Source organism: Tasmannia lanceolata, unplaced genomic scaffold (assembly GCF_043159265.1).
Source record: "Tasmannia lanceolata isolate RefF3 unplaced genomic scaffold, GAP_Taslan_0.1 ptg000011l, whole genome shotgun sequence".
Taxonomy (NCBI): domain Eukaryota; kingdom Viridiplantae; phylum Streptophyta; class Magnoliopsida; order Canellales; family Winteraceae; genus Tasmannia; species Tasmannia lanceolata.
In genome coordinates this window covers 21179718-21201847 of record NW_027518688.1, presented here as the reverse complement: position 1 = coordinate 21201847, position 22130 = coordinate 21179718, and the positions used below count along the sequence as shown (strand labels likewise).

The 22130-nt window shown below is 39.9% G+C and overlaps 2 protein-coding genes across 2 annotated transcripts; both read right to left on the bottom strand.

The window, feature by feature from the left end:
- Window positions 1-10063: 10063 nt before the first annotated feature.
- Window positions 10064-12045, bottom strand: LOC143886020 (uncharacterized). The gene is made up of 4 exons (XM_077390022.1): window positions 11866-12045; window positions 11287-11478; window positions 10606-10679; window positions 10064-10478 (listed from the first exon to the last, which is right to left on the bottom strand). Exons 1-4 carry the CDS (start codon window positions 12043-12045, stop codon window positions 10064-10066), a joined length of 861 nt encoding a protein of 286 aa, XP_077246137.1.
- A 4967-nt stretch (window positions 12046-17012) lies between these two features.
- LOC143886251 (basic endochitinase C-like) lies at window positions 17013-20430 on the bottom strand. The gene is made up of 3 exons (XM_077390191.1): window positions 19949-20430; window positions 17625-17780; window positions 17013-17533 (listed from the first exon to the last, which is right to left on the bottom strand). The coding sequence occupies exons 1-3, from the start codon at window positions 20428-20430 to the stop codon at window positions 17164-17166; spliced, it is 1008 nt and encodes a 335-aa protein (XP_077246306.1). The 3' UTR covers window positions 17013-17163.
- Window positions 20431-22130: the final 1700 nt, after the last annotated feature.

The window sequence follows — 22130 nt, the reverse complement described above, 5'->3', positions numbered from 1 at the left end:
TGCAGCAGATTGAACGTAAGGATTGTGGCTGAATCCCACTTCCTGCAATAACCCTAGAATTCACCAGGGAAAAACATCTTGCTATATTATTTGTTGGGGGTTCCATGCAAAAGTGAATATTCCCACATTGGAAAAGCAAGGGGATGTGGATTGGCTTATAAGGGAAGGGGACTTTGCAAAAGTGGAAAAAGTCAACATAGTGACTTTTTTTCTTTGCAAAATTACAGATTGGGTACATATGTTACATAATACTACGGATTTTTGTGAACATCTTACATAATACTACGGATTCAGGACGCCTTTCAAAATATTGATGAACCCGATTATTTTTTAATACAGAACGTGTTCATTTAGTACATAATACTATGGATTTTCGCCACCTGTCAAAATATTTCGGGTCCCACTCGAATGCATGGGTTTGGCTATAGATGGTGCGTGAGACCCACCTGTCAAAGCATGAGTGTGAAATACTCCACTGCATCAAATGGGAAAGTGATTAACCATTTATATTGTTCTCGCCCCGTGTATATATCAACTTCTATGTAGCAGAAGAGAAAATGCTTGAATTTTTTGAATTATTTAAAAAAACTGTGGAATTAACACGTCAACGGTAATTTCGAATCATTCTTTCATGTCATTTTTGTTTTTATAGGTATTTGCTAGCCACCTTCTCCAAAGGCTACGTCTCGCCCATCCTTTGCAATTGTATATGTTCAGAGATTTGTCTTATTAGAAGTGGTGAAAACTGGACGGAAATACTATTTCTTGAAAGGTGGCTAGCAATAATAAGTACCGAAAGAAGCTATCAATAATAATCATTAGGTACTAAATTTTTGGAGGAAAATTACGGAAAAAGTGCTTGAAAGTTGCAAAATTACGGAAAAAGTACCGAAATGGGTACTTGTATATGACAATTACGAAAAAAAGTACGAAAAAGAGGTATGGGAATATGACAATTACGAAAAAACTACACTTCTATTTTTTAACTAGTTATACTACATAGCAGAAGAGAAAATGAGAGAATTATTTGAATTTCTCCCAAAATTCTAATAGAATTACACATCACTTTTTTTGACTTTTTTTAACAAAGGCACCCATTCAACCCACATATTTTCAATCCTACCCACTCCTTTATGTTTTTTAACAAAGGCACCCATTAAAGCCACATAATTTCAATCCTACCCCCCTCCTTTATGCTTTTGTAACAAAAAAGGTGGACAAAGTCAACATAGTGACTTGCAAAATTACGGATTGGGTACGTATGTTACATAATACTACAGATTTTTGTGAACATATTACATAATACTATGGATTCAGGACGCCTTTCAATATATTGACGAATTCAGGGCACCTTAAGATGAACAACATATTATGGAAACCTCTATAGATTGGAGGGCGAGGATCAGCCTATGGAAATGATTTTATGGGCACAACCTATTTCTGTTGTTTTCCATAACATGGACGGTTTGGATCAACCTATGATAGGGTGTCCACAAAAAATCAGATCCATAGGATCATCGCAACCCTACGATTTGTGGAGGTAAAATGTACCTCTTTAAACCTTCACAAATTAGTCCATTTTTTGCCTCTACAGTTCGAATGGTTAGGATGATCCTATGTATCTGATTTTTTGTGGACACCCTATCTATGTGAGGGCCTTAAAAATGAATGGTTTGGATCACCCAAATAATGTGGGACCCCATTGTATTTTAAGCTCTTGTGTAGATAACTTATCTACACGAGTGTGTAGGAACCATTCTCGTTCTCTTTCTCTCTCTCTCTCTCTATATATATATATATATATATATACACACACACACACACACACACACACACACTAGTGGGACACCCCGTGCGATGCAGGGGAGTGGAAAACATTATATTTAGATTCTCATGATAGACAATAGAGAAACTGCATATTACGGAAAAACCTTATAGATCGGAGGGTTGTGATCATCCCATCGAAATGATTTTGGAGGCCACATCCTATTTGTGTCGCAGCCAATCAAATGGACGGCTTGGATCATCCTATGGCGTTGACCGCAAACTTCATTTGAAAAATCTGGGTGGGGCCTACAATTTGGCCTTAATGTTAATGCACGACCCACACCATAGGATGATCGAAACCATTCATTTGATGGGCCAGAATGTATATAGGTCGTGCCCCAAAAATCATTTCCATTGGATGATCACAACTCTCCAATCTATAGAGGTTTCCGTAATATGCAGTTTTTCTTTAGATCAGAGGGCTATGATTATCAAATGGAGGGTTTGGATCATGGGACGGTGCGTACAAAGCACTTTGAAAAATACAGGTGGAGCCTACCTCGTTCAAAGATTTGAAGAAATTATTTTTTGGGCCCACCAACTGTGGGAGATAGACCAATGCAAAGATTTGAAGAAATTAATTTATGGGCTCATCAAAAAGATTTTGAAAAATATGGGAGGGTTTGACCCGACCCGTAAGGGTCCGGGTGACATGGGCCAGGTCAAAATGACCCGGGGGGAATTTACGGGTCATGAATCTTGGACCCGTACCCGGCCCAAGAACTGTACGGACCACATCACAGGTTGATCCAAACCGTCCATGTGATGGAACATAACATCAACAGGTTGTGCCCCAGAAATCATTTCCATACGCTGATCCTAGCCGTCCAATCGATAGAGGTTTCCATAATATGTTGTTCCTCTTACATCGGATGGTTAAGATCACCATATAGATTTTTTATTACAAAAGCATAAAGGAGGGGGGTAAGATTGAAATTATGTGGCTTTCATGGGTTCCTTTGTTAAAAAACATAAAGGAGGGGGTAGGATTGAACCGACCCGTAAGGGTCCGGGTGACACGGGCCAGGTCAAAATAACCCAGGGAAATTTACGGGTCACGAATCTTGGACCCGTACCCGGCCCAAGAACTGTACAACATCAACAGATTGTGCCCCAAAAATCATTTTCATACGCTGATCCTTGCCATCCAATCGATAGAGGTTTCCATAATATGTTGTTCCTCTTACATCGGACGGTTAAGATCACCCTATGGATTTTTTTATTACAAATGCATAAAGGAGGGGGGTAAGATTGAAATTATGTGGCTTTCATGAGTGCCTTTGTTAAAAAGCATAAAGGAGGGGGATAGGATGAAAATTATGTGGCTTTAACATGTGCCTTTTTAGAAAGCATAAAGGAGGGGGTAGGATTGTAAATATGTGGGTTGAATGGGTGCCTTTGTTAAAAAAAGTCAAAAAAGTGATGTGTAATTCCCATAGATTTTTGGGAGAAATTGAAATAATTCCCTTAGGTTCCATTCCTATATATATACTAGTGGGACACCCCGTGCTATGCACGGGGAGTGGGAAAACATTATATTTAGATTCTCATGATAGACAATAGAGAAACTGCATATTACGGAAACCTTATAGATCGGAGGGTTGCGATCATCCCATCGAAATGATTTTGGGGCACAACCTATTTGCGCCGCGCCCCATCAAATGGACGGCTTGGATCATCCTATGGCGGTGACCGCAAACTTCATTTGAAAATTTTGGGTGGGGCCTACAATTTGGCCTTAATGTTAATGCATGACCCACACCATAGGATGATCGAAACCATTCATTTGATGGGCCACAATGTAAATAGGTCGTGCCCCAAAAATCAATTCCATTGGATGATCACAACTCTCCAATCTATAAAGGTTTCTGTAATATGCAGTATTTCTTTAGATCGGAGGGATATGATTATCAAATGGAGGGTTTGGATCATGGGGCGGTGCGTACAATGCACTTTGAAAAATACAGGTGGGGCCTACCTCGTTCAAAGAATTGAAGAAATTAATTTTTGGGCCCACCAACTGTGGGGGATAGACCTGTGCAAAGATTTGAAGAAATTAATTTCTGGGCCCATCAAAAAGATTTTGAAAAATATGGGAGGGTTTGACCCGACCCGTAAGGGTCCGGGTGACACGGGCCAGGTCAAAATGACTCGGGGAAATTTACGGGTCACGAATCTTGGACCCGTATTCGGCCCAAGAACTGTACGGACCACATCACAGGTTGATCCAAACCGTCCATGTGATGGAACACACCATCAACAGGTTGTGCCTCAGCAATCATTTCCATACGCTGATCCCAGCCGTCCAATCTATAGAGGTTTCCATAATATGCTGTTCCTCTTACATCGGACGGTTAAGATCACCCTATAGATTTTTTATTACAAAAGCATAAAGGAGGGAGGTAAGATTGAAATTGTGTGGCTTTCATGGGTGCCTTTGTTAAAAAGCATAACGGAGGGGGTAGGATTGAAATTATTTGGCTTTAACAGGTGCCTTTGTTAGAAAGCATAAAGGAGGGGGTATGATTGTAAATATGTGGGTTGAATGGTGCCTTTGTTAAAAAAAGTCAAAAAAAGTGATGTGTAATTCTCACAGATTTTTGGGAGAAATTGAAATAATTCACTTAGTTTCGATTCCTCTATATATATATGCTAGCAAAAAACCCCGTGCGATACACAGGCTAACAAAGAATTGTACAGACCACATCATAGGTTGATCTAAACCGTCCATGTGATGGAACACAACATAAATAGGTTGTGCCCGTAAAATAATTTCCATGGGCTGATCCTAGCCCTCCAATCTAGAGGTTTCGATAATTATTGTCCCTCTTAAGGTGCCCAGAATTCGTCAATATTTTTACAGGTGTCCTGCATTTGTAATATCAAACTTTCCGTAATTTGACTCGCACATAGTGAATAAGGAAAAGTTGTTCCCGATTTCCAACCCGAATGGGTTCAACCCGACCAGGTTCAACCCGACCCAACCCTATTTGTAATTTCCTCAACCCGACCCAACCTGATTTCCAATTCAGGTTGGGTTGGGTTGGGTTTACCCGATTTGATATGGTACCAATTGTTGACCATCTCAACTCAAGGCAGGTTGTTTTGGATTTTGAGAACCAATAGTAAGTCACCAATAATCAGTTTTGAACTCACAATCGGTTCTCAAAATCCAAACCAAATAGGGACTAACAATTAACAAACGGAAATGTTATCCGCACTAGTATATTTTGATGATCACACTCCTCACTTTATTAAAGTACGGTATGACCCGCACCATAGGATTATCCAGACCGTCCATTGTGTATTGTGGAGACTATTTCAATGTTGAAAAAGAAAAACACATATACATAACTTCTTCAGATGGAACCCAAATTCGGGTTTCGGGTCGGGTCGGGTTGCCCGACAGCCCAACCCGACCCGATCCGATTTCCAATTCGGGTTGATTTTTCCCAACCCAACTCAACCCGATTTGTAAAAAAGCTTAACCCGACCCAACCCAAATTCGGGTTGAACCCGACCCGCGTGAGAACATCCAAGTAACAACGATGGTTTCAAATTATATATAGTGCTAATGTCCTCATTACCATATTTTATAATGACACTACTCATCGTATTTTTATGACCGCACTCCTCACTTTATTAAAATGTACGGTATGGCCCGTACCATAGGATGATCCAAACTGTCGATCAGATGGGCCACTGCCTAGATAGGTTGTGCCCCAAAAATAATTTTCATAGGTTGATCCGAACCCTCCGATCTATAGCGGGTTATATGTTGATCCAAAACGTTCATGTGATGGAACACAACATCAATCGGTTGTGCCCGTAAAATCAGTTCCATAGGTTGATCCTAGCCCTCCAATCGATATAGGCTGATCCTAGCCCTCCAATCGATAGAGGTTTCCATAATGGTTGTTCCTCTTCCGGTGCCCGGAATTCGTCAATATTTTGCAAGCGTCTTGCATGCGTAATATAAAGTAATTCTTTCGTCATTGTCATATGTCTTTACCTCTTCTTGGTAGTTTTTTTTTCGTAATTGTCATAGACAAGTACCCGAGTCTTTACTTTTCGTATGTAGATTATGATTTTACCCTCAAATAATTTCTCATAGAGATAGATGTTAGATATCAGCAAAGAGGTTAATGGTAAAAGAGTAATGCAGATGTGTAAATCTCACAGAAAAAGAAAAGAAATTTCTTTTTTCTCTAGCTATATAGTAGTAGATATAAATATATATATATATATATATATATATATATAGAGAGAGAGAGAGAGAGAGAGAGAGAGAGAGAGAACGGTTCCTACACATATGTGTAGAGAGTTCTCTACACACTAGCTTAAAACACAGTGGGGGCCCACATTGTTTGGGTGATCCAAGCCATCCATTTTAAAGGCCCTCACATAGATAGGGTGTCTACAAAAAATCAGATCCATAGGATCATCCCAACCCTACGATTTGTGGAGGTAAAATTGATGTCTTTAAACCTTCACAAATTATTCCATTTTTTGCCTCCACAATTCGAATGGTTAGGATGATCCTATGGATCTGATTTTTTGTGGACACCCTATCTATGTGAGGGCATTTATACTGAATGGTTTGGATCACCCAAACAATGTGGGCCCCTACTGTATTTTAAGCTAGTGTGTAGATAACTTATCTACAATTGTGTGTAGGAACCGTTTTTCGCATATATATCCCACATTGATTGGGTGATCCAAACCATTCAGTATAAATGCCCTCACATAGATAGGTTGTCTACAAAAAAATAAATCCATAGGATTATCCTAACCATTCGACCTGTGGATGCAAAAATGGACTAATTTGTGAAGATTTATACATGTCCATTTTTCCTCACAAATCGTAGGGTTGGGATGATCCTATGGATCTCATTTTTTGTGGACACCCTATCTATGTGAGGGCCTTTCAAATGAATGGTTTGGATCACCAAAACAATGTGGGCCCCCACTGTATTTTAAGCTAGTGTGGAGAAACCGTTTTCTCATATATATATATATATATATATATATATATATATATATATATATATATAGAGAGAGAGAGAGAGAGAGAGAGAGAGAGAGAGAGAGAGTAGTGTTCCTGCATAGCTGCTCAGATAGCTTATTTGAGCAGCTGCTTCAAAAACTCATGTGGCCCAAATTTTTGGGGTGTTCTAAAGCATTCATTTGAAAGGCCCTTCCATGGATAGGGTATGTACAAAAAATCAGCCCTATATGATCATCCTAACCCAATCAAAGGTGGAAGGGAAAATGGACAGGCACTGTTTCTGACCATATTTTCCCTCCACAAATGGCAGGGTTAGGATGATCCTAAAGGAGTCATTTTTGGTACACACCCTATCTGTGGAAGGGCCTTCCAAATGAATGCTTTGGATCACCCCAAAAATGTGGGGCCACATGAGTTTTTGAAGCAGCTGGTCAGATAAGCTATTGGAGCAGCTCCGCAGGAACACTTTTCTCATATATATATATATATGGAAAACAATTTGTAGGGTTGTTCACTATACTGTTAAAAGCGAAATAACTGACCAAACCGAATTTGGTTTGTTATTTCGGTTCAGTTTTTTGATGATTCGGTTCGGTTTTGGTTAACAATTTGTACCAATTTCGGTTTTCGGTTTCGGCTTCGGTTTTTGTTAAAAAAATTCAATTCCATCCGATTAACCGTATGGTGGCTTTTGCTAGGACTCCATTTGCTCTTTTGTTTGTCCTCTTTGGCCTTTTCTCATTTGTTTTTAGTGAAATTAAAAATGCTTTTGCCTTTTGGCAGCTTTTTAGCACTAATACCATTTCTTCAAAACCATGGGCTGGTTTTCACATTCTCCAACAAAGTTATGACAACCCACGTGACTTGTACCCCCATTACACACCTCAATTACAAATTTTTAACAAAGTTATTTGGGTGAAATTTCAACAAAATTGCATCCAAGCTTTCATTTCTCATCAATTGTAGGGCAATGATTTTAGAAACCCCCAAATTGCAACATCTCTATCAATCCTCCTCTGATTTTGCCAGGTTTGAGAAAAGGAGAAGCAAGGGATCCAACCGTCTCCGGCCACTATCACCTTAACCCCATCTCCCTTAATCAGCCACCTCGTCCATTAACCCATCTCCATCTTCTCCAAATCCCATTGAATCCGAGCCACCTTCATCTCTACCCAAGTGCCACCACCACTACCCCCTTGCAAATCCAGTGCGACCCCCACCTTTTCTGTACATTTTCCCACCACGCCATTCGAATCTGACCCTAGCTAGCCTATATCTTCATCTCCATTTTTCAGCCACTTTTGCAACCTTCTTCTCCGGGAACTCTAGCCGGAATCTGGCAAAATTCTCCACAGCCGCCATATTCCCTACCCTCCATCTCCACCATTGATTTTAATCTCCACCGAACCATCTCTTCTTCTCCATTCACCCTCCATCAAACCCGGCCACTTTGATTTTCAGTAAGAAGAAATACCCAATCTGATGATTTTCAGTGATTTCGGTTTTCAGTTTCGGTTCGGTTTGGTTCCTCACCTATTCGGTTTCGGTTCCAATTTTGGGTAACCGAAATATATTCGGTTTCAACTTTCATTTTTTTTTGGTTTGGTTTTAACCGAATACCCACCTGGCCCTAACAGTTTGTGAGCTCGAGCTAGAAGATTATGAACTAAACAATCATCGACATTGGACAGATTAAATAGGGACACTGATACGACTCTACTTTCCAGCATGCTCTCTCCACGAGGCTCTATCCATTCACATGCTAATTAGCTGTTTTGTTAGCTTACATTATAGTTATATCTTTATCCTTATCTTAGTTATCTTTATTCTAACTAGTTATTAGTTATATATCTTTTGTCATCACTATTGAGGAATGGAGTGAATGAAACTTTTTGAAGTAACTAGCCCTGGCTATTTCTCATTCTTTCTGTTCTTATTTTTATTTTTTTCACAATACGATCTAGGATGGTATTAGAAACCTACCATTAGATGTGTGAGCCAAGAAAGTTGCGATCTCCCTTTTACGTGTGTCAACGTCCCCATGTGTCTGTACAACCTAAACATAAGTACGGTCGCTGTCTAACATTGCTATCCACATTAGCACACGCACAAGAGCATTTTGTTCTTTTGAATTATATATATACTAGTAAGAGAACCGTCCGATCAGGGGCGGAGCCAGAAATTCGCTCCGGAGGGGGCAAAGAAGGATTGTTATATCATAATCGATAAATTATTATAAATACACAAATTTAATTCAAATTGCTTTTAATGTAAAAAAAATCATTCACATTTATTATAAAAGCTCATGCTGCAAAGAAAATTGAAGGCACCATATAACAAACTGAAGATTTAGCATCATCCTAGATATGAAGATGATTTTTGGGGAACACAACTGAGCATTATCTTTGAACAGCTAGGCCCAACTGTATTAAAAAAAAAAAAATACATCCACCTATATGCGAAGACCATATATGGCGTTTTTTTTCAAAATAAATACTTTGGCCCACCTTATTCAAAATCCAAACCATCCATTTGCTGGGCCCAATGCAAACATGCCTTTCCTATAAAATAATCTTCATAGGATGATCCTAACTCTTCGATCTCTATACCGAGGACACAGTATAACAGATTGAAGAGTTGGGATCATCCTAGTTATATGCTTTTATGGGAAAGGATATTTGCACTGGGGCCCAACAAATAAGTGGTTTGGATCTTCGAACAAGGTGGGCTAATGAACTTTCTAGTATATATTGATGTTTTACATTGACTTTAGTACTATGATATATGCCTAGATTTATTTTAGACCTATGATTGTATCGCTTGTGGTATCGAATGCCTTGCATGCTTGAGGGTTCCCCTTGTAGGTGTGCAGCGCTGTCATGTGCCCAACCTGGAAATTGAGTCGGGGGTGTGACAGATATATATGCCCTATGCACCTTATATCAAGGGGTAATCGATGATAATTTTATGAGAAAACCACAATAATAACGTTACTTTGAGAAATAGTAGGCCTGGTTTATTATCTAGTCATATAAGGAAGATCGCCACGTTTCATAGAACCGTCACACTTTAGATTTATAATACATCCTCCATATAGTTTTATTTAATCAACTTATATTTACAGAGGATTTTAATACTAATGCCAAATGGTCTTTGACATATACATATACTTTTACATAGATGACACTAGTAGTCACTTATTCAAATACTTAGAAAAAGCCTAATTAACTAAGCAAAAGGCTTTTGGCTGTAGTCAAGGTTGGTGCCATAGCTCACACCAAGTATGTCACAGTATCTCTTGTAGAATCCGATGCGGTTAGCGACCGCAACATTGTTCCCTTTGCCACATTCAAGTCCCCCATTGATGATGTTGGTGGAAACACCGAATCCAGGAAGGCGACCTGCAGTTTTATCTTCATTGGATGGTGTCCATCGGCCTATGATGGCATCATGGCAGGAAGGTTTTTGTGATTTAGAGGTCATCCAATACCATATGGCTGTCTTAAATGAAACGGTAGCATCTGTGGAAACTAGATCAGGGTTGGTGATAAGGTTCGTCCCAATGGCTTTTCCAGCTGGGCCATAGTTGTAGTTGCTGCAAGCATCAAAATCCAAGTAAAGATAGTCCTCTAGAAAGCTAAATCTAGAAACAACAGAAAAAACATGCATGGGAAAAGAAGAACTTACTATGAGATTTGAATGGGACCTCGGCCGTGGTATTTTTTACCATAAGCGCATGGAAATTCTGCACTTGCAACGCAGTAATCTACTGGATTCTTGCCTTGTTTTTGAAGGAAGCAATATCCCCATGAATATTGGTCGCCTGGTGCAGTTGCCCACTTACCTGAATACATCAATTAATGAATCCATTAATCACAGATACTAGTTGCCCACTTTCCCTACGTATATGTATATATATAGGGAAACCATCTTTTGAGCTCGAGCTAGAAGATTATGAACTAAACAATCAACGACTCTACTTTCCGGCATCCTCTCTCCACACAGCTCTATCCATTCACATGCTAATTAGTTGTTTTGTTAGATTACTTTATAGTTATCTTTATCCTTATCTTAGTTATCTTTATTCTAACTAGTTATTAGTTATCCTTTTTCATTACTAGTGAGGAATGGAGTGAATGAAACGTTTTGAAGTAAGGAGGCCCTAGCCCCTCCACTGGCTATTTCTCATTCTATCTAGGATGGTATTAGAAACCCACCATTAGTTTCATGGGATGTGTGAGCCAAGAAAGCTGCAATCTCCCTTTTACGTGTGTCAACGTCCCCAACGGTGCCAAAGCCATCAAAGGCATTTGCAGCATCAATGAAAGCATTGTAAATGTAGAAGCCTTTGCCTTGGCAAGTGGGATCATTTCGATAATTCAACATTTGGTCGAAGAGGGATGGAGTGATGATGGAGGCCACACCGCTCGTAGTGGAGTTTTGTGCCGTACAGCGATATTGACAGCTGTGACTATTATGGTCGCAACAGAGCCTTCCCGGGCACGGAGCTCCCCCAGGTGGGCTTCCACATTGTGGGGTTCCTCCCGTACAGATTTGGCCACAGCAACCATTTTCGCCGCAACAGAGCCCCCTCGGGCACAGAGCTCCCCCAGGTGGGCTTCCACATTGGTCTGCAAAGGAACCTAACAAAGAGGCTAAGGAGTGCAAAATCAAGATCCAGGTCCTCATTTTTGCTAGTAGATAGATGTGTTGCCTAAGAAACATAAGCGCTATTTATATTTATATATATATATATATATATATATATATATATATATATAGAGAGAGAGAGAGAGAGAGAGAGAGAGAGAGAGAGAGAGAGAGAGAGAGAACGGAATTCAATGTAGGGGAATCACCAATTGACAAAGGTGACAGGAAAAATGCCCATATAATGACCCAAATTACTTACTGGATATACCTTCTCGTGTCTGTAGGGGTTTTTGCAAAAGAAGTAACCTACTATGCACTATTTGTAGAGAGTAACATAGTTTGCTAATTGGCAGATAGAGTAGTGAAGTTTTGTGTCAAACAGCCATGGCAATTGCTCTGGCAGCCTGCCCCGCAGTACGCGCAGCTGGTGCCACAGTAACCATATTGGCTGCAACAGAGCCCTCCCGGCACCGAGCTCCCCCATCTTGTCTTCCACATTGCTCTGCAAAGGAACCTAACAAAGAGGCTAAGGAGAGCAAAATCAAGATCCAGGTCCTCATTTTTGGTAGTAGATAGATGTGTTGCCTAAGAAACATAAGCGCTATTTATAGAGGGGGGGGGGGGGTGGCCGGAGAGAGAGAGATGATTTTTTTTCCTTATGACTAGTCAATAATAGTCATCCCTAATTGAATTTAAGGCAAAATGAATTCAATGTCCATATAATGGATATAATGGAGAATTTATATGATGGGTGGCCGTGAAAACACGTGAAGTCTAAAAAAGTAGGTATGGCCCACTTTTTTTATGATCCAAACCGTTCATCTATTTGAGAACAACATAAATAGGTTGTGCCGCAAAAATCAGTTCCATAGGATGATCCTAACCCTCCGATCAGAACTGATCTGAATATGGAGATTTCCAAAAATCTTCTACAGATCGGAGGGTTAGGATCATCCTATGGAACTGATTTTTAGGGCACAACCTATTTATGTTGTGCCCAAATAGATGAACGGTTTGGATCATCAAATAAAGTGGGCCGGGCCGTACCTACTTTTTTTTAGACTTCGCGTGTTTTCACGGCCACCCATCATATAAATTCTCGGATATAAGGATCCAAATCAGTATCACCAAATGACAATGGTGACAGGAAAAATGCCCATATAATGACCCAAATTAGTTACTGGATATGCCTTCTCGTGTTTGTAGGCGTTTTGGCAAAAAGAGTAACCTACTATGCACTATTTGTAAAAAAAGTAACATAGTTTGCTAATTGGCAGATAGAGTAATGACATTTGGCCGTTTTTTTGCTACGGGACACCATAGGATGATCCAAACCATCCATTTGATGGGCCACAATGTAAATAGGTTGTGACCCAAAAATCATTTCCATACGATGATCCCAGCCTTCCGATCTATAGAGGAAATGCATGTTATGGAAACTTGAATAGGTCGGAAGGCCAGGATCATCCTATGGAAATAAGTTTTTGGGCACAACCTATTTAGGGCCATAGGATGATCCAAACCGTCCATTTGATGGGCCACAACGTAAATAGGTTGTGCCCCAAGAATTTTAGGTGTGGGATTATGATATTCCAACGTCCCTTCAGAAGGCTAGGATCATCCTATGGAAATAAAATTTTGGGCACAACCTATTTAGGGCCATAGGATGATCCAAACCGTCCATTTGATGGGCCACAACATAAATAGGTTGTGCCCCAAGAATTTTAGGTGTGGGATTATGATATTCCAACATCCCCTGATTTTTAGAGTTTTTATATGGTGTAAGCTTGCGTAGTTCAGTATTTTTGAAAAAGTACTATACGGCATACGATTGGATGATCCAAGCTATCCATTTGATGGGCCACAATGTAAATAGGTTGTGCCCCAAAAAATCATTTCCATAAGATGATCCCAGCCTTCTAGTCTTCTAGTCTACAGAGGAACCACATGTCATGGAAACCTCTATAGATCGGAAGGCTAGGATCTATGGAAATAATTTTTTGGCCACAACCTATTTAAGGTCATAGGATGATCCGAACGATCCATTTGATGGGCCACAATGTAAATAGGTTCTGTCCCAAAAATTATGCTCCATAGATTGGAAGACTAGAATAATCCTATCGAAATGATTTTTTGGGCACAACCTATTTACGTTGAGGGCCGTCAAATGGATGGTTTGGATCATACTATGGTGTAGACTGTCCAGTACCCTTTCTGCTTATTTGCCTCCTTGTGTATGGGGGAAATCGAATAGGGTTTTTGGGTTTTGGTAGTGAAGGTCATTTTTCTCTTTTTGAATTTTGAATTGAAACATCTTCTTCTATATGATTTCCGTCAAGAGATACCCGATTCAAAAAATATGGCGAAATGCTGGATATTGGTTTCTTTGTTATAGAGAAATTATATGATTAAATGGGGAAATGCTGCATATAGTATAGCAAAAAGAAACCAATACCAAATTCGGAAAATATGGCAAAATGCTGCATATTGGTTTCTTTGTTATAGAGAAATTATATGATGAAATGGCGAAATGCTGCATATTGGTTTCTATGTTACTCTTTTTGCAATTACTGCATATTGGTTTACTTTTTTGCGGGAAAAAAAACCCCCTTAAAATTATAAAAAATAGAGAAATTATATGATGAAATGTCGTACAAACACATACTCATCATCACATCCTTGATATTTGATCCAACAGCAGCTCACTTTTTGTGAGAATATAAGACTATACCATACTCATACTTCTATTTATCTTGCTTGCTAGCGTCCGTCGCAAAAGGCATTTGACGGACGGTTACATCTGATAGCAGCTACCTCGTGAATGAAGATAAAATCTGCTGAAAAGAGAGCCTATGTGGCTGTTGTCAGATGCAACAGACCATCTGCGAAATGCCTTATGCGATGGACTCTAGCGAATCCCTTATTTTAAATTAAAGTTCAATGATAGATTCACACCCTTCTAAAATAAATTCACCCCTCCTCTCTCTCTCTCTCTCTCTCTCTCTCTCTCTCTCTCTCTCTCTCTCTCTCTCTCTCTCTCTCTCTCTCACTCACTCACTCACACACACACACACGCACACACACACTCACACACTCACAAACGGTATATACCCTCCCAACTAGGGCTGCAACAGGGTCGGGTTGGGTCGGGTTTTTCAAAACCCTAGCCCAACCCTTGATCCCATTATCTCGGCCCTGACCTGTCTTAATCCCGAGTCAGGGCCGAAAAACCTCAACCCATTGCCCGCCCTACAGGGCTCAGTGCTGGCCCTGGCCCGCCCTGATTGGCCCTGCCCGGCCCTAATTGACCCTAGTGCAAATACCTGTTAAGAGTGCCAAAAATAAAGCAACCACTTATCATATAGAACAAAATGATCGATAAACAGAGAAAGGGAACAAAATAAGACAATATGAATTTAACAACATGACAGGAAATAGAGACAATTAATAATAATAATCTAAAGAAACATCAATCCAAGATAATAGAAAAACTTGGCAAAAGAAACATGCACAGATGGTTCAATTCTATAATATAAAACTTACGGTCGGGCCGGGTCAGGGTACCCGAGGCATTAACCCAGAACCTGACCCGACTTGAGTCAAGGTCTAAAAAAATGAACCCTGACCCGCCCTCAGGGTTGGAAAATCCAGCCCTGACCCTGTTCGGGCTCAGGGCGGGTCAGGGCTGACAGGGCCAAACTTGCACCCCTACTCTCTCTCTCTCTCTCTCTCTCTCTCTCTCTATCTCTCTCTCTCTCTCTCTCTCAACACAACTCTTTCGTGGGCCTATCAAAATTTTTAGGTCTTTGAATAGGTAGGCCCCACCGTATTTTAAAAAAATAGGTACACCTACATGCGGACACATTATAACACGCATTTTTTTTTCAAAAAAAATATGCTTGGGTTCACCTTATTCAAGATCCAAACGGTTCATTTGTTGGCCTTGGAGAAAAAAGACATTGCCCAGGAAATCATTTCCATAGAATGATCCTAATCCTACAATTGAAGGCAACATAGAACAAATTGAAGAGTTAGGATCATCCTAGCTATGGAGATGATTTTTTGGGGGAAAGCCTAATTACATTGGGCGAACAAATGAAAGGTCTGGATTTTCAAACAAGGTTGGTTGTGATTTGTGAAGCCTACAACCAGTACAACCTCTCGCTCGCTCTTCCTCTCTATGTCCTTTAGCACACCGTACACACCCTCACAACTCTCTCTCTCTCTCTCTCTCTCTCTCTCTCTCTCAACACAACTCTTAGTTGAGGCCCAACAACTGAGTATTTTCTATCTTTCAACAGCTAGGCCCAACTGTATTAAAAAAAATACATGCACCAACATGCGAAGACCATATATGACGTATTTAAAAAAAAAAAATACTTGGGCCACCTTATTCAAAATCCAAACCATCCATTTGCTGGGCCCAATGCAAACATGCCTTTCCTATAAAATCATCTTCATAGGATGATCCTAACCCTTTGATCTCTATACCGAGGACACCGTATAACAGATTGAAGAGTTAGGATCATCCTAGTTATATGCTTTTATGGGAAAGGATATATGCACCGGGGCCCAACAAATGAGTGGTTTGGATCTTCAAACAAGGTTGGCCCTAATGAGTTTTCTAATAAATACGCATTATACGGTGTCCGTACATAGGTGCATGTATTTTGTTAAAAAAGAGAGCTGGCCCACCTTGTTAGAAGTTCCAAACTACTTAGTTGTAGGCCCAACGTAAATAGATCGTACCTAAAAACCATCTCCATATGATGATTCTAACCTTCCGATCCTTAGAGATTTCTAATGACATTCTAACTTTCTGATCTTCGAACAAAGTGGGATCAGATTCAGTCTTAGTAAGTGATTTGTACATCATCTCAATTGGTCCTTGTTATGACAAAATGAATCTCTTGATTGCTCAATCCATGCTTAGTTTACTTTGCATTGCTCCATGCCTCATATTTTCGTATTTTGGTTCCATAATTACTTTCAGCTTCAATCTCTGTTTCCTTGGCAGGCTTAGAGGCAGCTAGAGTAATGCTTTATTACTTGCTGAGCGTTAGCTCATCCGTGGATTATACTTTTCAGATATTGAGACCTGACTCTCTCAAGGATTTGAAGCGGGAGTGTAGTCTCACTTTATTTCGGAAAAACACTGGTATAATCAATTTACACTTGAGTGAGCATACAAATTTAGTAAGCATTGTTACGTATTGATGTTTTAGTTTTACATTGACTTTAGTACTCGGATATATGCCTAGATTTATTTTAGACATATGATTGTATTGCTTGTGGTATCAAATGCCTCGCATGCTTGAGGGTTCGCCTTGCAGGCGTGCAACGTTGTCGTGTGCCCAGTCTAGATATTGAGTCGGGGGCGTGACACATGTATGTCCTATGCACCTTATATCAAGGGGTAATCGATGATAATTTTATGAAATACCCTTGACAAATAGTAGGTCTCGTTTATTATTTTGTCATTTAAGGGAGATCCCCGCGTTTCATAGAGTCCTCACACTTTAGATTTCTAATGCATCCTCCTTATAGTTTTATTTAATCAACTTATATTTACAGAGGATTTTAATACTAATGCCAAATGGTCTTTGACATATACATATACCTTTACATAGATGACACTAGTAGTCACTTATTCAAATACATAGAAAAAGCCTAATTAACTAAGCAAAAGGCTTTTGGTTGTAGCAGTCAAGGTTGGTGCCATAGCTCACACCAAGTATGTCACAGTATCTCTTGTAGAATCCGATGCGGTTAGCGACTGCAACATTGTTCCCTTTGCCACATTCAAGTCCCCCATTGATGATGTTGGTGGAAACACCGAATCCAGGAAGGCGACCCGAAGTTTTATCTTCATTGGATGGTGTCCATCGGCCTGTGATGGCATCATGGCAGGAAGGTTTTTCTGATTTAGAGGTCATCCAATACCATATGGCTGTCTTAAATGAAACGGTAGCATCTGTGGAAACTAGATCAGGGTTGGTAAGAAGGTTCGCCCCAATGGCTTTTCCAGTTGGGCCATAGTTGTAGTTGCTGCAAGCATCAAAATCCAAGTAAAGATAGTCCTCTAGAAAGCTAAATCTAGAAACAGCAGAAAAAAATGCATGGAAAAAGAAGAACTTACTATGAGATTTGAATGGGACCTCGGCTGTGGTATTTTTTACCATAAGCGCATGGAAATTCTGCACTTGCAACGCAGTAATCTACTGGATTCTTGCCTTGTTTTTGAAGGAAGCAATATCCCCATGAATATTGGTCGCCTGGTGCAGTTGCCCACTTACTTGAATACATCAATTAATGAATCATTAATTATTCACAGATTCTAGATCCATGTTAAGTTGAAAAACTAACACTCATATATATATATATATATATATATATATATATATATATATATATATATATATATATATATATATATATATAGGGAATTACTAGCGTCCATCGCAAAAGGATTTTCACAGGCGGTCTGTCGCAATTCAGACCAGCCACCTCGTGAATGGAGATGACAGCTTTTGTCTCTTTTTGCGATGGAGCTTAGCAAATCCCATATATATATATATATATACATATATATGGGCAGATTTGTGGACAAATAATGTCCGTCCATTTTGACCTCCACAAATGGATGGGTTAGGATGATCCTATGGAGCTGATTTTTTGTACACACCCCATCTATGTAAGGGCCTTTCAAATGAAAGCTTTGGATCATCCTAACAAAGTAGGCCCCAATGTGATTGGGCGCTTAAGCTCACCATAAGTTTGATGAGCTTAAGCTCACCAACACTTTCCTCTCTCTCTCTCTCTCTCTCTCTCTCTCTCTATATATATATATATATATATATATATATATATATATATATATATATATATATATATATATATAGAGAGAGAGAGAGAGAGAGAGAGAGAGAGAGAGATACACAAATGGCTTAAAATACAATGGGCTCCACATTGTTTGGGTGATGCAAACCATTCATTTGATGAGCCCTCACATAGATAGGGTGTGCCCAAAAAATCAGCTCCATAGGATCATTCGGTTCGGTTTTGGTTAACAAGTTGCACCAATTTCGATTTTCGGTTTCGGCTTCAGTTTTTCTTAAAAAAATTCAGTTCTATCCGATTAACCGTATAGTGGCTTTTGCTAAGATTCCATTTGCTCTTTTGTTTGTCCTCTTTGGTCTTTGCTCATTTGTTTTTAGTGAAATTAAAAATGCTTTTGCCTTTTGGCAGCTTTTGAGCACTAATACCATTTCTTCAAAACCATGGGCTGGTTTTCACATTCTCCCCTCTAACAAAGTTATGACAACCCACGTGACTTGTACCTCCATTACAAATTTTTAACAAAGTCATTTGGGTGAAATTTCAACAAAATTGCATCCAAGCTTTCATTTCTCATCAATTGTAGGGCAATGATTTCAGAAACCCCCAAATTGCAACATCTCTATCAATTGTCCTTTGATTTTGCCAGGTTTGATAGAAGGAGAAGCAAGGATCTGACCGTCTCCGGCCACTATCACCTTAACCCCATCTCCCTTCATCAGCCACCTCCACCATTAACCCATCTCCATCTTCTCAAAATCCCATTGAATCTGAGCCACCTTTGTCTCCACCCGAGTGCCACCACCACTACCCCTTGCAAATCCGGCGCGACGCCCACCTTATCTGCACATTTTCCGACCACCCCATTCAAATCTGACCCTAACTAGCCTATATCTTCATCTCCATTTTTCAGCCACTTTTGCAACCTTCTTCGGGAACTCTAGCCGGAATCCGGCAAAATCCTCCACAGCCTCCATATTCCCTAGCCTCCATCTCCACCACTGATTTTGATCTCCACCGAACCATCTCTTCTTCTCCATTCACCCTCCATCAAACCCACTTTGATTTTCAGTAAGAAGAAATACCCAATCTGATGATTTTCGGTGATTTCGGTTTTCCAGTTAAAACCGAAAAACTGATTTCGGTTTTCAGTTTCGGTTCGGTTCCTCACCTATTCGGTTTCGGTTTTGGTTCCAATTTTAGGTAACCGAAATATATTCGGTTTCAACTTTTCGGTTTTTTTGATTTGGTTTTAACTGAATACGTACCCCTAACAATTTGTGAGCTCGAGCTAGAAGATTATGAACTAAACAATCATCGACATTGGACATACTAAATAGGGACACTGATACGACTCTACTTTCCGGCATGCTCTCTCCACACAGCTCTATCCATTCACATGCTAATTAGCTGTTTTGTTAGCTTACATTATAGTTCTCTTTATCCTTATCTTAGTTACCTTTATTCTAACTAGTTATTAGTTATGTATCTTTTGTCATTACTATTGAGGAATGGAGTGAATGAAACTTTTTGAAGTAAGGAGGCCCTAGAAAGCTGCAATCTCCCTTCTTTCAGTTCTTCAATTTTTATTTTTTTCACAATACGATCTAGGATGGTATTAGAAACCCACCATTAGTTTCATGGGATGTGTGAGCCAAGAAAGCTGCAATCTCCCTTTTACGTGTGTCAAAGTCCCCAACGGTGCCAAAGCCATCAAAGGCATTTGCAGCATCAATGAAAGCATTGCAAGTGTAGAAGCCTTTGCCTTGGCAAGTGGGGTCATTTCGATGCTTCAACATTTGGTCGAAGAGGGATGGAGTGATGATGGAGGCCACACCTCCATCACCGCTCATAGTGGAGTTTTGTGTCGTACAGATGCTAAGACAGCGACCATTATGGTCGCAACAGAGCCTTCCCGGGCACGGAGCTCCCCCAGGTGGGCTTCCACATTGCGGGGGTCCTGCCGTACAGATACGGGCACAGGAACCATTTTCGTTGCAACAGAGCCCCCCGGGGCACAGAGCTCCCCCAGGTGGGCTTCCACATTGGTCTGCAAAAGAACCTAACAAAGAGGCTAAGGAGAGCAAAATCAAGATCCAGGTCCTCATTTTTGCTAGTAGATAGATGTGTTGCCTAAGAAACACAAGCGCTATTTATAGAGAGAGAGAGAGAGGATTTTTTTCCTTATGACTAGTCAATAATAGTCATCCACAATTCAATTTAAGGAAAAAGGAATTCAGTGTAGGGGAATCACCAATTGACAAAGGTGACAGGAAAAATGCCCATATAATGACCCAAATTAGTTACTGGATATGCCTTCTCGTGTTTGTAGGGGTTTTTGCAAAAAGAGTAACCTACTATGCACTATTTGTAAAAAGAGTAACATAGTTTGCTAATTGGTAGATAGAGTAATGACATTTGGCCATTTTTTTGCTATGGGACACCATAGGATGATCCAAACCATCCATTTGATGGGCCACAATGTAAATAGGTTGTGACCCAAAAATCATTTCCATACAATGATCCCAGCCTTCCGATCTATAGAGGAAATGCATGTTATGGAACCCTTAATAGGTCGGAAGGCTAGGATCATCCTATGGAAATAATTTTTTGGGCACAACCTACTTAGGGCCATAGGATGATCCAAACCGTCCATTTGATGGGCCACAACGTAAATAGGTTGTGCCCCAAGAATTTTAGGTGTGGGATTATGATATTCCAACATCCCTTCAGAAGGCTAGGATCATCGTATGGAAATAATTTTTTGGGCACAACCTATTTAGGGCCATAGGATGATCCAAACCGTCCATTTGATGGGCCACAATGTAAATAGGTTGTGCCCCAAGAATTTTAGGTGTGGGATTATGATATTCCAACATCCCCTGATTTTTAGAGTTTTTATATGGTGTAAGCTTGCGTAGTTCAGTATTTTTGAAAAAGTACTATACGGCATACGATTGGATGATCCAAGCTATCCATTTGATGGGCCACAATGTAAATAGGTTGTGCCCCAAAAAATCATTTCCATAAGATGATCCCAGCCTTCTAGTCATCTACTCTATAGAGGAACCACATGTCATGGAAACCTCTATAGATCGGAAGGCTATGATCTATGGAAATACTTTTTTGGCCACAACCTATTTAAGGCCATAGGATGATCCGAACCATCCATTTGATGGGCCACAATGTAAATAGGTTCTGTCCCAAAAATTATGCTCTATAGATTGGAAGACTAGAATAATCCTATCGAAATGATTTTTTGGGCACAACCTATTTACGTTGGGGGCCGTCAAATGGACGGTTTGGATCATACTATGGTGTAGGCCGTCCAGTACCCTTTCTGCTTATTTGCCTCCTTGTGTATGGGGGAAATCGAATAGGGTTTTTGGGTTTTGTAGTGAAGGTCATTTTTCTCGTTTTGAATTTTGAATTGAAACGTCTTCTTCTATATGATTTCCGTCAGGAGATACCCGATTCAGAAAATATGGCTAAATTCTGGATATTGGTTTCTTTGTTATAGAGAAATTATATGATGAAATGGGGAAATGCTGCATATAGTATAGCAAAAAGAAACCAATACCAATTTCGCAAAATAGGGCAAAATGCTGCATATTGGTTTCTTTGTTATTGAGAAATTATATGATGAAATGGCGAAATGCTGCATATTGGTTTCTATGTTACTCTTTTTGCAATTACTGCATATTGGTTTACTCTTTTTGCGGAAAAAAAAACCCCTTAAAATTATAAAAAATAGAGAAATTATATGATGAAATGTCGTACAAACACATACTCATCATCACATCCTCAT